At 37.4% G+C, this 14,811-nt stretch overlaps 1 protein-coding gene across 3 annotated transcripts in view; it reads left to right on the forward strand.

Moving 5' to 3' along the window:
• The window catches only part of AKAP11 (A-kinase anchoring protein 11), a 46,169-nt gene that overhangs the window by 11,242 nt on the left and 20,116 nt on the right, over window positions 1-14,811 (forward strand). For 2 of the 3 annotated variants that reach the window (XM_061457289.1, XM_061457291.1), the window contains exons 3-7: window positions 1,440-1,556; window positions 5,239-5,286; window positions 6,534-6,668; window positions 7,605-7,869; window positions 8,312-12,971. In XM_061457289.1, coding sequence (XP_061313273.1) covers window positions 1,440-1,556; window positions 5,239-5,286; window positions 6,534-6,668; window positions 7,605-7,869; window positions 8,312-12,971 — 5,225 coding nt within the window. The remainder of the gene's footprint in view (window positions 1-1,439; window positions 1,557-5,238; window positions 5,287-6,533; window positions 6,669-7,604; window positions 7,870-8,311; window positions 12,972-14,811) is intronic. The other variant, XM_061457292.1, reaches the window with a different exon arrangement.

Raw genomic sequence — 14,811 nt, forward strand, 5'->3', positions numbered from 1 at the left:
GTGAATGACTTTTGTATGAGAAAGAGGAATTACTGGTGGAGTCTTTGAGCACTATTGGTATTGCAGCCACCTGTAGATTTGGAAGATGCGGAGTCAAAGGGAAGGACTCTGTCAGCATACTTTGGAAAGCACAAGATTATATTACTGAAGCGTGGAGATAAATTATAACTAAAAGTTGGGACAACAAAATTGATTAAAATGGAAATTAGATGAACACTTAAGATGACCCAGGAACTGCCTAAAAGGCATTTTTAAATAGTTCAGCTGTTACTTTTCCATAAAAATGACTGTGTTGACTTCTTTAATGTCACTTGGCCTTGGCTGTCAGGGGAGTAATCTGAGCCTTGTTTGCTAACATTCTGAAATATATTTTGGTAATTTCACGGAACCTGAAGTGAAGCTTCTATTTTGCTTCTGTCTGTTCATTCTAGAAATGCTTTCCTGATTTTTTTTTTTTTTTTAATTGTCATGAGCATGGTGACACTGGCCATGCTACAGTAAATTGGCTTCCCATGTGGTGGTACTTGACACTTTTTTTTTCTACGGGGGAAAAAAAAGTATCTTTCTTGAGGTTTATATGATACATAGGATCCCTTTTTATCATAAAGGGATTGTTTTTGCTGTGGGAGTATCAGAAATGCAAAGCAGGGACTAAATATGGCTATCTAGTACTTCTGCTGCTGTTTTAAGAAGCTATGGAAGGTTGGACACACTGTTTCTCACTTCATTTTAACAGGGTGGTTGTGTAGAGAATAAATAACTGGATGAACAGTTTTTAACTGTATCATAATCTTACTTTCTTCTTAGCCTTACCAGTTACTAGAGAAGATACTATATTTAAAATAAAAACCAATAACTTCCTAAAGCAAGTGAGAGGATATTGTCTTTTTTTTTAAGCTGAGTGAACCAGTTTTTGTTGTTCTGTTACCTTGTGCTGTTCAGATTATCAGACACCAGTGCTGATAATTCTTTTGTTCAGCTGCACTTTTGTTACACTGGGAGAAAGTCTTAGATTCTTAAGCCTTTTTTAGCCATGTGTGGGCTTTTGCATATATTTACATGGGATTAAGTTACAGCTGTTTTGTATCCTTCAAGGAATGGGAAAGGAGAATGTGTGTGGATTTTCTTATGAAGTTTGTTTGTTTGTTTTCATCCCCTCTTTTAAACCCACCTCCATAGCTTTTCTTGGGTAAATTTGCTTTTCATTCTTTTTAAGGAAAAGCTGATGGGAAAGTTCCATGTGCAGGCTTTGATGAAAGGAATAGGTGGGGCTTGGATTTCTGCTTGGATTCATGAGTTTCTTTTTCCAAGTCTGGATGTTCTCACCTTTTTTTTCTTTTTTAATTGCTACTAAATTATTAACTTTTGGAATAAAAATACTGCTTGAAGAAAACAGCTGTTTCAGTTCCATGTCCTTAAATTTTTTCATTGTTTTTCAGAGTTTTGGTGAAGCTGTACTGCACTCTATGAAGTCACTGCTGCACAGCAGAAAAGCGTTATGCAATGTATCATCAGAAGAATGTCTAAATCGGGAAGAACAAGAAAATTTTATTGAGGTTTGGCGTAAACTGACTATTTGTATATATTTTGTGGCTATGGTGTGACTACAATTTAGCTTGAAGCAGTATGGGAAGTTGCAGGATAATAAATGTGGACAATGCTGCAAGTTACTGGCTGTAAAATCTGTATCCCCTCTTGAATTCCGTCATGAATTCTGTCACTGTAGTCTTGAAAAGAGCTGTGAGACTCCAAGATGACATTTCTCTGCTTTGTAGGATTTGTGAAACTAAAACCAAAATGTGTGAATGGTTTTGTAGGAATTGTACAACTGGGTGAACTGCATTTGTGAGCACTCCTATGATCAAGGTTTTATCCTGCAAAGTAGCAGAATATTTGCATTCAGGTCTGAAGGTGAAAGTTAGCAATTGCTCTTGTTTGCCCAGTGCTCAGCACTAAAAGCTAAAGTCTCAATATTGCGGATGTAGACTTTCTTTACATTAATACAGATGGGCCAAAAGCTGGGCAAGGTCTGGAGAGAAGTAAACCTAGACAGAATGCAGGACTTTCTAGGTAAATCTCAAGACTTAAGGAGGAATGACTAGACCTGCTCAAGATACAAGACAAACAGCAGTTTCTCCAAAGGGAAAAGAAGAAATTAAGAAGCAATGTGTACCATGTATCTCGTATTAAGTGCCTCAGAAGACTACTGAGTAGTAGTTGACAGGCCTAATGAGGAGCTTAGAGAAGGAGAGGATGACCTAAACTGGAGAGGTGGAGGGGCTGAGATGAGGAGAAATGAAGCAAAAAAAGACTTAGGAAGTGGTTAGGGAGGTGGTTAGGGAAGACTTCTAGCTGGAAAATGAGTAGCAGGAGGAAGGGAAAAGGCAGATTGTGTGGCCTGCAGAGATGAGTAAGGATTTCCTGGGCGACACCAAGATTTTTGGGACTAGCTGGATGATGAGGCTGTGATGTTTGGGGGGCTGGCAAGAAGCTGAATTTGTGAAAGATGAAGAGCTGTGACAGATCAGAGGTAAGGAAGAAGAGCTAAGCAGTTGGAGGAGTGGGCAAAACCTTCTCTGTATCTGTTCAGACAGATCATGCTCTAGGATCTATGAAACCCTTCAAACATTGTTCCCCTCCTTTTTTTTTTTTCTGACATGCAGCAAATACCTTACAGATACCTGGCATAAGTTTTATATGCCTGTAATGATGGTCCCTATGGAGAAAAATAGCTGACTATATTTAGTTAGCTTATTACCTCAAGCAATTAAGAGACCTCTGGTTGAAATATAAGAGGTCAATATCTTGCCGCAGAACAGGTATTTCTTTCTTAATGAAAATACAGGGAAAGACAACTATATGCAGAATAACGTTAAAGAACGTTATTAGTACTGCAAAGATAATTACTTAGACTTACAAAAACCAGAATTTAGGTTTTCTTGTACCATTTTGATTCATTTCCTCTGTACCTGTGGGTTAGGATAACCTTCAAGTATAATGTCTCATACACTGTTTTTAGTTTAAAGAAAAGACTTGTTCTACAGACTGTTCACCTTCCTGTCTTCCTGGCCTACTCCCCAACAACTTTTGAACTGGTGTACTAACTTCAGACATATTTGAGGTATTAAAAGATAATTATTTTTTTGTGAAAACTGGAGTTTGGGCACAATAAAGAAATCTAACTCAGTGTTGTCACTGAGACAGAAAAGTCAGACTCTGCAGTGGTATAGTCTCTTTGACAGCAAACTGCTGGCCCATCAGTGCACATATGGACTGATTGGCCGTCATTTGTGTGAAGCTGTGACTCCTGCATACTGCCCTATCTTGCACAGTGAGTTATCCCATGGGAGAATGAAAGGACTGGGATCATCATCCTGAGGAAGAGGAAATGGCATGCAAAAATACAAGAACAGACACTCTTAACAAACCCCCCAACAGCAGCAAAATGTTCTTAACTATTTTTTTCTATGTCCTTCAAAAAAGTCCTTTAAAGTTCCTTAAAGCATTTTTAGTATTATGCTTAGTATTTTGCATCTTCTGTGGAACAGTTCATATTGTAGGCACTGTACAGATAAAAAGACATAGAAGCCAAAAGATGTCTTGCAGATACAAGATGTAGGAGTTGAAGGGCACATTGCTCAGACAGGATCATTTTATAGTTAACACAGTGAATATGATGCTGGCGACCTGCAATTTGTCTGGAGCTATTTGGAATGTTACTGTGAAGTATTGTTTCATTTATGTTTCATCTGTGATGTCATAATGGGAATAAGGATAAGTGGATGTAAACAAGAGCATCTTTTCTGAGGCACTGCAGCTTCCCAGCATGAGACCCCTTGAAATAAGTCAGAACTTTTCATTTTTTAATATGGTTTCAGTTTAAAACAACATTTTTTGTTTGTTTGTTTGTTTGGTTTTTATTGTTGTTCTTTTTGGTTTGGGTTTGTTTTTTTCAGTCACACATTGAAGTAATATGAAATCAAAATTCAAATACAGCTTGAAAAAGAAATGTTTTTTAGCCATTTCTTTTTCTAGCTCTGTGCCTGTCAGAGATTCTGTGTATGCATAAGCAAGCAAGTGAAGCAGTTAATAATAAGGGATTATAAACACAGTGATGTTCTTTGCTGTTTTTAAATCTGAGAACAAGCTGACTACCTTGGAGTTGCTGCTACAAATTTAGCATGAGCTGTGGCTTGAATTCATAAAACTCAGTCTTTGCAGAGTGCTCTGAAATAGTTGAATCCAAGCCATATCAAAGTCCAAACATCAGTGGAAGTATTTAAGCTTTGTGCTTTATTCCGTATCTACAAAATTGAAGCAAAATATTTATTTTCTGACAATCTTGTTTTGAAAATAAATGTCTTGGGATTTTTGCGGGCCATGGAGTTACCCTACTGATTTGTCATTAGGAAAATACTAAGTGAGAACTGGGGAAATCTGACATGAAACAAAGTTTGAGTAGTGACTGACTCTTTGGTCTGTTCATCTTGAGCAATACAAGACACCTGTAGACAGAAGAGAGGGACAGTATGTGATAAAATATCTCTCCTGTTCATAAGCACAAAAACCTGAGATAAAGCTGACATTTCTGATGTATTATAGGTTCCTGAGCCTGAGAAGGCTTTTCTTTTTTTTTTTTTGAGGTTGAATATTTTAATTCTTTTACTTTCGGGGTTTGTCTGCTTGGGTATTACATGCAGGCTTGTGACTTAAGTAATCTGTTCTGTTTTGGCCTTAGGCTAATCAATTTATATGGTAAATTGTATAATGTGTTGGCATTATGCTTTCTTCAGTATATCCAAGTGTATCACAGTTTGTTAGCATGAACAGACTTCAGGCTGGAACTGTTTTATATATGTCCAGCCTGTAGCAAGGACAGATGAGCACTGATCTTTGCAAAATTGTGTTCATTTATTATAATTAGGCTTTTATGTGTTCCTCAGCATGTATGAGCCAATAGGCCACTAGAAAAAATTCTACGTAGTGGGTTTTAAATGTTGTATATGCTGCTTAGTCTGGTCTGACCTTTCACAAGTCAAATAGTATAACATTAACTATTCGTAACATAAGCCCGTGTGCAGCTGTTTGAGCAAGCTATGCTACCTTAAGGTGTTTTTTTTTGTGGCACTAGAATGAAGCTTTATGGTAAAGCCTGCTGAATTTTTAACTTTTCAGAATCAGCAGAAAACACAGAAATTCTTTGCTGTACTTCAATATGTTCATGTTTTTGTTTTACAGATTACATTTATAGGCTTTGCTGAAGAGATGAGTACTGCTCATTTGCAGGTACAGTATCTATATTGCAAAATAGTCTTCTAAGTAGTACCTGCTTTTCTAGATGAAGGAATTTTGGTGTTCAAGAAATTAAATACATGCATCTTCAGCATTTTAAACCCTAAGTTTTAAATATCATTGAAAGGTTTAAAATAATTATTTTAATATGATTATATGTATTTAAAATATTACATGGATCAGTCTTTGTATTAGAATGGGCTAGAACAGCTTACCACTTTATTGAATTGACCACTAGTTGTGAATTCCTTGTGGGAGACCAAGAGTCAGTATTTATGGTTATGCCTCAAGGTACTATTCTGCATCTTAGTTAGATGAAGAAATATTATTTTAAAAGGGGAAGTGTAGGAAACTATTGGAGTTGTGCTGTGCCATTGTAAGATGTTAAGAATTTAATCTTCCAGTGCATTTTGCATATCAGTATAATCCATAACATATTTACAGTGCAGTTAAATACTGTTTAGATCTTAGTAGATAGAGATTGCTGTAACAGTTTGCCACTGTTTAAAAATGAAAACTAGAAACTCTGAATCCATTTGTGTTCAAAGTTGTATTAATGTTGCTAATAAGTCAAAAGTTAATAGTGCTAGACACTTTCTCAAGTATGGGAAAGAACTGTGTATTGTCTAGAGTTAGATGGAATTTAGAGAAACTTAGGTTGAATAGGTTTATGGAAACTTGCTTTGTATCATATGGATCAGTAGTGTTTAGATTGTTTAAAAAGCCATAAATCTTTTATAGGCCTTTTCTATATTGATTAAATCTAAGTGTTCCCCAAAATCATGTTTAAATAAATTCTGTTTTTTTCCCTGGTTTTGTAACACTCTTCCAAGTACACTAAGAGCATGTAGAGGTCTCTTGAGAACCATTATTAGCTGAATTCAGTGTTTTTTTTTTTTAGTTGCGTATCTTGTAGGATGTACAGCTGCTTTTCAGTTCTTACAAGATTCTTCTGTGTGACTTCTTAGCCTCCTCTGGCCCGTGAGAAACAGTGGAATTTCTTTTGGTAGAAGAGTGAGCTGGAGACGAGTGTGGACTGAATTGTAGCTTGTTTATGTGAGCTTTATGCTTCAGTTCAAGAGAATAAGTGGGCAATGGGGTAAGAAATAGGGGAGAAAAGAGAAGCTTGACCAAAGTAAGCAGCTGTTACTGTTTGGGGAGGATATGAGATCAAAACCATTATCATTTACGTGTTAATTTTTTCACTTTGTATTCTCAATGTGTTTGTATATTTAAATCAGGAATTAGCAGCTGTTTCTGTAGAGCTTCCGGATGTTCTGAAGTCACTCCAGTTGTGCAAATTAAAAGAAAATGAGGTTATATTTCTAAAAGACATAAAGAAAACATTGGCAAAACCTTATGTCATGAAGCATCAGGTAAAATTTTTTGTTGTGTGTTTTAATTACAGAAGCAGCATATTTGGTTTCATAAAGAGCTTTGTCATATCACACCCTGTCTTGCTTTTGGTTCTGGGCCATCTTGGCCACAGTGGTATTAATGTTTTTATGTTTCTGTGGTTTCTTTAGAATGAGTGATAGAAAATCTCAAAATAAACTCTGTGTTTTCAAGTGTAACAAATATTTAATTATGTTACTGATCCCATGCTTCTGCTAGGTTATAGTCCCTTTCTCTGCCGAGATGAAATTTGTCAAGTTACCCATCTCTGCTCTTTTCAGATACAGCCCTCGTCTTCTCAGACTTCTTGAAACAGAGGTGCCAAAAAATGTCAGGTGTTTGTAAACTCAGTGGGCTCTTTCCGTAATAAAAACTATTTACAATTACAAATGCTGTTAATTATATAATTTCCATTATTTTCAATATTATTTCCATTATTATGTTAATTATATTAGTCCCCATTTTAAATCTTGTTAAAGCAAACTTCTTAAAGCCATATTTACTAATCATGCCTGTTAAATTTAATTATTTTGTCTATAAGTTATACCAAGAAGAAACAAGTATCCTATAAACTGAAGTACTGTTCAGTGTAAATATGCTTTGAAATACTGTCTTCCTCTGCAGTTTTTTAACATTCATTCTTTAGTATATTCTTGAGTACTTATTATCAGGGTTGTATTCACAATCCTTTTTTTGTTTATTTTATTACAATAATTTATTCAGAAGGCAGAAGTTACAAACGAGTGATTTTTGACTATCACTTGACATAAACTATTCCATTCATTTTCTTACCTTTAAAACATGTGGAAATAGTTTACTGTTCATAAAAATGCATGGAAGGAATCCTCTCCTACTCCTGACAGTTGAAATCATTCTAAGATGGTTATGTATGTTTTCTTGTTGCTTTCTTTTCCAAGAATCAGCTTCCTGAAGTGTTCTGTATGATGAGACTGTCTCCTTCATTCCCAAGTATCAAAGTTGATTATATATTTACCTTGCTGAGCAAGTATACCACAGGCATAAGATATGCAGTGGAAATAAACTCATCGCAAAACCAGCAAGCAGAGACATGCCATGGAGAAGAGGATGACACTAATCAGTCAGTTTCTTCAATTGAGGATGATTTTGTCACTGCTTTTGAACACTTAGATGAAGATGAGCCTTCAAAGACACAAAGTGCTGGTAAGTTTTTTCATGCTGTTGACGTACAGAAATTGTTAGTTAAAATTCAGGCTGTTGCTATTTCATGAGAAAGTAAATATAAACACAAAAATTGTTTACATTAATTGTGTTTTGTAAAGGGTATTGTGCAATTGAAAATTTAATTTTCATAAGGGTTTATCAACTTATAAACCAAAGATTCTAATACCAGTGTCAGATCAGATGAAATAGAATCTCATTCTACTTTGTGAGCTAAAAAATACATGACTTTGTCAGTAATTAGATTATTGTAATAGGATAAAAAAAAAAAAGTTTGGTTTAATCATGAAAGATCAGCTCACATTTTACACTAAAGCCCAGCAATTACCATGAAAATCTGTCCCCAGTTTTCTGCAGCTCTGTGGAAATTCTAGGGTTTAAAGCAATCTTTTTTTTTCCCTTTTTTTTTTTTTTTACTATTCAGGTGCATGCAGCTTTACTTCTCAAAACCATCGAGATGCTGCTTCACAGACCATCCCTGCTCAATGTTTAGAAGCTGTTGACTCAAAGATCCTTGTGGGTTCTGCACGTCGAAAGTCATCTGCCAGATCATCTGCTTTGATTGATATTTTGGGACTTAAGGAACGGTCTTCAGTAAAAAATTCAGTTACAATCTCAATTTCTGATCCTTGGATACAAAGAAGTTTCTATAAGCCATATAATCCTTCAGATCAAGGAGTTAATTTTTTCTGTAAAACATTGTTTTCTTCCTCTCCAGCTGAATCCTCTGAGTCAGATTGCTCTAGCCCAAGCCCCATCATCTTCTTAGATGAAGAAGGGTATCAAAAAAGCTTGAAGGCAAAACTCCAACTGCCAAAAATTCCAGTAGTAAAAGATGGTATAGAGGATTCAGACTCAGAAGTAAGTGAATTTTTTGATAGTTTTGATCAGTTTGATGAGCTGGAACAAGCCTTGGAAAACTCTTGTAAAGTCATTAGGGATCCCATCCTAGGGAATCCCTCCCAGAAAAGGAGGACTGCACATGAGCAATTGTCTTCTGCAAGCATTTCAATGAATCCTCAGAAATTCAAGTTTGATCGTCCCACTCTCCCAGCCAATATAAAGAAACCAACTCCTCGTAAACCAGAATCGCCCTATAGCAGTGTATTTGATGTCCCGGATTCCCCTCGCCCAGTTAAAACATCAGGAGAAGAGAATGGAGGCTTGTTCAGCCCTATTAGATCGTCGGCTTTCAGTCCATTAGGGAGCTGTGGGTCTTCAGAATGTTTATGTCGAATTAATCTTGGTGGAGATGGGACAGATCAAAATGACCATAATGCAGTTTATAACAGTTATTCAGCATATGCTGATACCGTTTCATGTGAAATACTGGGTTCTGTTTTTCATTCAGAGTCCTCATCAGAACAAGTATGTGCAGGAAATGATTCGAAACACAAAGGGATTGCTTTGAAAGAGAAAAAAGGCCAAGCTGCTGATCTCCAAATGAAAACTAGTAAGGAGTCAGATAAACAAACAAAATCTAAACATAAGTCATTAATGATTAGAGATAGCATTCAAAAATTTGCAGCTGAATTAGTTGAAAAAAGTTTTGGCAGTGCATTTAAAGACCTGCAGAAAGGCGTTTCTTCATGCACCAATGCACTTTGTCATTTGGCTGCTAGGCTGACTTCTTCAGTCTTTCAGATGGCTTTTTATGAGATTGGGAGGCGTAGGGCAATTTCCCTGAAGGAGCGTGCCATTAATGGCATAGCAAACTTTTTGGTGAGCGAAGCTATAACTGGTGCTTTGAAAGAACTGCGGCATGTAAAGAAACAAATATTTACCAACACAGTTGCACGGTTTGCAGCAGACCTTGCTGAAGAACTTGTTTTTGAAGGAATCATGGAAGTATGCCAGTTTTCATATCCATCGACACCTACAGCGACGCAGCCTTCATCATTTGACTATGAAGACAAAGTGGTAAGATCCTATGCCAAAGATTTGTCTGAATCTGTCATTCAAGAGGCTTTTATTGAATTATCTCAGGTTGATGTGACCTTCACAACACAAGCAGCCATTAGTGTTTCCATGGATAATATTAAATACGTGAGTGCAGAAAGTATGTTAGAATCAACACAGACTTCCACAGTTTTGCCTAATTTTAATGATCAGGTAGCACTGAAGCCAATCCAAGATGCCAAGAAGGAGTATACAGTACAACAAGCTCTGTTTTGCACCTCTGGTGTTGTAAGTTCAATACCTGTGCCCTTAGCTGGAAGAGCTCTTTGTCAAAATCAGGTTTCCTCTGATGCTTATAAAGCAAAAGTATCCACTGGACTGAATTCTGATGACAGTATGAAAATATACAAAGACTCCACTCATCCATTTTTCACAAGCAGAAAGAGAGAAGATGAAGTCACTTCTTTCAGAAATATTTACCTGACTTCAGATCACAGCCAAAGTACTGAGAGTACTCCACCACTCTTATATGACCAAAATGATATCAAACAAACAAATAACAGATCTGGAATGAACAGTAATGCAGAATTAACAAGTGGTTCAAAAGGTATTAACACTTTCTCTGGAACTATGGTAGATATGATTGTAAATGAGGCTTATGAAGCCATAACCTCATCTAAAGTAACAAAAGCAGTAGAAGAGTATAAAGATTTTTTTACAAGAAAAATAGATAAAAAACCTTATGTGCAATGTGTTGGTGAAGATCTCCCCAGGAATATGTTTGCAGATCACTTGGCCAAGTATGTAATCAAACAGTCTGTGGGTGAAAGTAAAACCGTGTTATGCAACGCTGGTGGGAATTTAGCATGTAATGTGAGCTCACAGACTTATGCAGATATCAGTAGAAAAGAACAGTGTGTGATAAAGAAGCAAGAGGCTGAGAAAAAAAGTAATGTTTCTATAATTGTGGAACAGCAACAGATGCCTTTAAATAATCCATGTAAATTTCTTGTTACTCCAGCAGATTCTGTCCAGTGTTTTTCAGAATCTAAAGATTCTTGGCACGAACAGAAGGGACACAGGTTTTCTTCAAAATCGCCACCATCTTGTTCTGCTGTGACTTTCGCTAGGCATGTTCTAGAGAACTTTACTGATACAGGAAGCTGCTCAGTAACGTGCTTAAACAAGCCCTTGAAACCCCATGATACTCAAAAGCCATCATCAGGATCTTTGACTTACAGGCAGGCTGATTGTTTTCTGCATGCAAATAGCTTTTCTTCAGTGATGCTTGGCAGTGAAGATGCTTTGCAGATGGAAGATAAATCAAGTCTCAGAGATGGAAATACCAGTGTAATGCTGGATGCACCCCCACCAACTCCTTTAGTACCGTGTCAAGGTAGTTCTGAGAGAAACCTAAGAAAACTGTCTAAGAAACTCAAGGGAGAATTAGCAAAGGAATTTGCACCTGCAACACCACCTTCTACACCGTACAATCCATCCATTGCTGGTTTTTCTGAAATTGAACGTGACTCTATGGAAAATGAGGAATTTATGCTGAAGCTCATGCGGTCCCTTTCTGAAAAAGTGGAAAGCAGCGAAGATGAAGATCATTCTGAAATGCCCATTGAGAAAGAAGAGTGTTCAGAAAAAACAGTTCAGTATGCAGATAGCTTAGCTAGCCATATAATTTCAATAGCCACTGAAATGGCTGCATCCCATTTAGATGGTAAAACAAATGGAAGAGAAACTGGTAGGCAGGTTCAGTTAGGTGTGCAGAACAAAAGATGTGGCTTTACTGCTTTTACAGATCTCCCAGAAGAGATGTGCAATTCTTTATGGAATTATGCAGGTGATATGGCAGGAAAAGTTATCAATGAGGCCAAGGAAATAGTGAAATCAAGGCATTGTAAACTCTGGAGGTTGAAGCGGGTTAACTGTCAGGTGGATTGCCTTTATCTAAGAAAAGGTGATAAAGACTGTGGGGTAAGAGAGCAGCGCAGTCCAGTGCAAGACCAGTGGCTGGGGGAGAGAGATTCATCTGTACTTCCTTTACCACAAGGTTCAGGAATGGCGGGTTTGACTTCCAAGTACCCAAGCTGTGAAAGTGTGACTGATGAATATGCAGATCATATTATTCGAGTTTTGAAAAGAGAAGGTGGTAATGTTGAACTGTTAATGGATCAGTATGCCAGCAGGCTTGTTTACAGGTCTATCAAATCAGGTTTACAGCAAGCTGCTAGAAAAAACAAGTTGAGATACAACAGAAAGACGTTTCCTGGGCCAAATACACAGGTAAATGGTAAGCTGGAGCTGATCAAAGTGGTGAATAAAGATGCAGTAAATCAAATGAAAAGCAGCTTTCATCGTTGTGAAGACCAAACGTGCGAAAGGGGTATTGGCACTCAGAGAACAGAACGTACAGAGTTGTTACAGTTTTCAGAATCCCTTGCTCGCAGTATCACTTGGGATGTCAGGAAGAAATTGAAAATATCGGGAACATGTTTGCCAAAGTCTCTAACAGATTCCTGTCTGTATAAAAGGACTGAATTAGATGAAGTCACAGGGGATCTCATTAAAACAAGATTTTCTAGGACATTTCTTCCTTTCTCCCCAGATCATAAGCTGTATCATAGTACAGGCAGTTTAAATGAAAACTGCTACAGTGAAGGCATAATTCAAGCTGTAGAACAATATGCTAGGAAAGTAGCAGATGATACTCTGGAAATGGGTTTAGAGACAGCTGTTCTTCATGTGGCTGAAAGCAGAAAGAATGGAGATAGGCTCTCGTATGCTGAGAGCCTGTCTCCTTTTTCTGGAACTGTCTATAGATGTTGCAGTATGAAGGAACATCGGTACTGTACTGAAAGTACACCTCATCATCTAGCCGTGCAAGAGTCCTCCATTCCAGTGAGACATTTTCTTCATTCTGGATTAGGTGGTGCCTGTCAAAAATCAAGACTGTTTCCGCTTGATATTCCTAAAATACATGTTGATGTAGAACAGAAGACAGTGTTTTCTGACAAGGGGGCTACTGCAGCTGTAGAGAAGGCAGAAAGAGAGCTGAGTTACGCAAGCCTGACAGCTGACAGCGGTATTGGACAAGATGGAGTCAGTTTTGCTGAAAGCCTTACTACTGAAATAATGACATCAGCTATGACTAATATTGGTCAGGCAGTTAACATAAGGTAATAATAATTTTCTTTAATTTGCTGCATTCTGTACCAGAAAAAGAGGGATTGTTAATACAAATATGTGCTCAGAAGGAATTTTTTAATGTTTTTTAAAAATACACACTTTGTTTTGGATGTTTTTATTTATTTAAATGATTTAGAGCTGGTGATATTTAAATTACTTAGAACCAGAAAAAGATTACTTTTTTCCTACCTGTGGGAGCTTGAAGCCAAGATTTCTCTATAATCAGCATGCGTATGTTCCAGTAGGTGACTATTAAGTAGAAGTTATTATTTCAGCTTAAAATAATCTTTAGACACTGGCACAGGTTGCCCAGAGAAGCTGTGGCTACCCCATCCCTGGCAGTGTTCAAGGCCAGGTTGGACACAAGGGGCTTGGAGCAACCTGCTCCCCTGGAAGGTGTCTCTGTCCCTGGCAGAGGGTTGGAACAAGGCGATGTTTAATGGCCCTTCCAACCCAAAACATTCTGTGATTCTGTGAAATCAGAAACTTCTTCTCAGTGAGGGTGACAGAACACTGGAACAGGCTGCCCAGGGAGGTTGTGGAGTCTCCTTCCCTGGAGACATTCAAAACCCGCCTGGACGCATTCCTGTGTAACATTATCTAGGTGTTCCTGCTCCGGCAGGGGGATTGGACTAGATGATCTTTCGAGGTCCCTTCCAATCTCTAACATACTGTGATACTGTGAAATACAGTTATTTTTACCTGCAGTAGAAAATAGTAGAACTTACGGGTTTGCTGATCTATCAGCCATGACAGAATCCAGGTTTGTTTCCTACCTGTATTTCCTCTTCTCTGCTAAAAAAAAAAAAGTAATTTATTTTTGCTTCTGTCAGTAGGACCAACATTTGGTACTAACCAAACTAGCCATGTCTTTATAGAATGAAGGCTTTATTTTGATTATGGGTGTGTTGTGATGGTGTCATTATTAGGGAAAAAACCCACATCCCCTTAGTTTAAGAGAAAACTTACTAAAATACACTTTAGCTTATAAAGTAATAATACAGTAGGCAAGGAACTGACTTTCAAATCCCTGTGTATTTAGCAAAGGCTAATATTCTGTTTCCTTTAAGAAGCTTATAAATGGGAAATATGTGCTACAATAACTGCGGCAAACAGGAACTGTTTCTTAAAGAAAATGTGCATTGATCAGAATGACCTGAAATCTCCTTCTCTTAATGTCCAAAAGCAATCTTTATCATGTTGGTTTTTTCCAATTTATAGTAATATTTATTTTCCTACCTTTTTTATGAATGGAATTCTTCACCATATCTGCAGGTTTCTTTTCCTGGCTTCCAGAGGAGCATCATATTGAATGCTAAAGTTGATTTTTATATATTCAGTGACTAAAGGCCACAGTGGGACTGAACTAAGTATTTCAAGGTTTGATACGGAACATATGCATACTAACTGCATGCAAGCGCTCATAAGATGTGTATTGTGGCTCTCAGCACAACAGGATTGAGTCTTAGAGTGTGACAAAAAAGAAAGTAATGTATTTTTTTTCACATTCTACAGTATCAAAGATGACACTATTTTTCTGAATCACTTAAAAATACTATTTAAATATTCCAGTTAGAATATGACAGCAATAAAATCATAGAATCATAGAATCGTTAGGGTTGGAAAGGACCTTAAGATCATCTAGTTCCAACACCCCTGCCATGGGCAGGGACACCTCCCACTAAACCATGTCACCCAAGGCCTCATCCAACCTGGTCTTGAACACTGCCAGGGATGGAGCATTCACAACCTCCCTGGGCAACCTATTCCAGTGCCTCACCACCCTAACAGGAAAGAATTTCCTTCTTATATCCAACCTTAACTTCACCT

This window comes from Pezoporus flaviventris, unplaced genomic scaffold (genome assembly GCF_033815535.1).
Source record: "Pezoporus flaviventris isolate CSIRO_AGI_PZ_B2104156 unplaced genomic scaffold, CSIRO_AGI_Pfla_v1 ptg000025l, whole genome shotgun sequence".
Classification (NCBI taxonomy): Eukaryota; Metazoa; Chordata; class Aves; order Psittaciformes; family Psittacidae; genus Pezoporus; species Pezoporus flaviventris.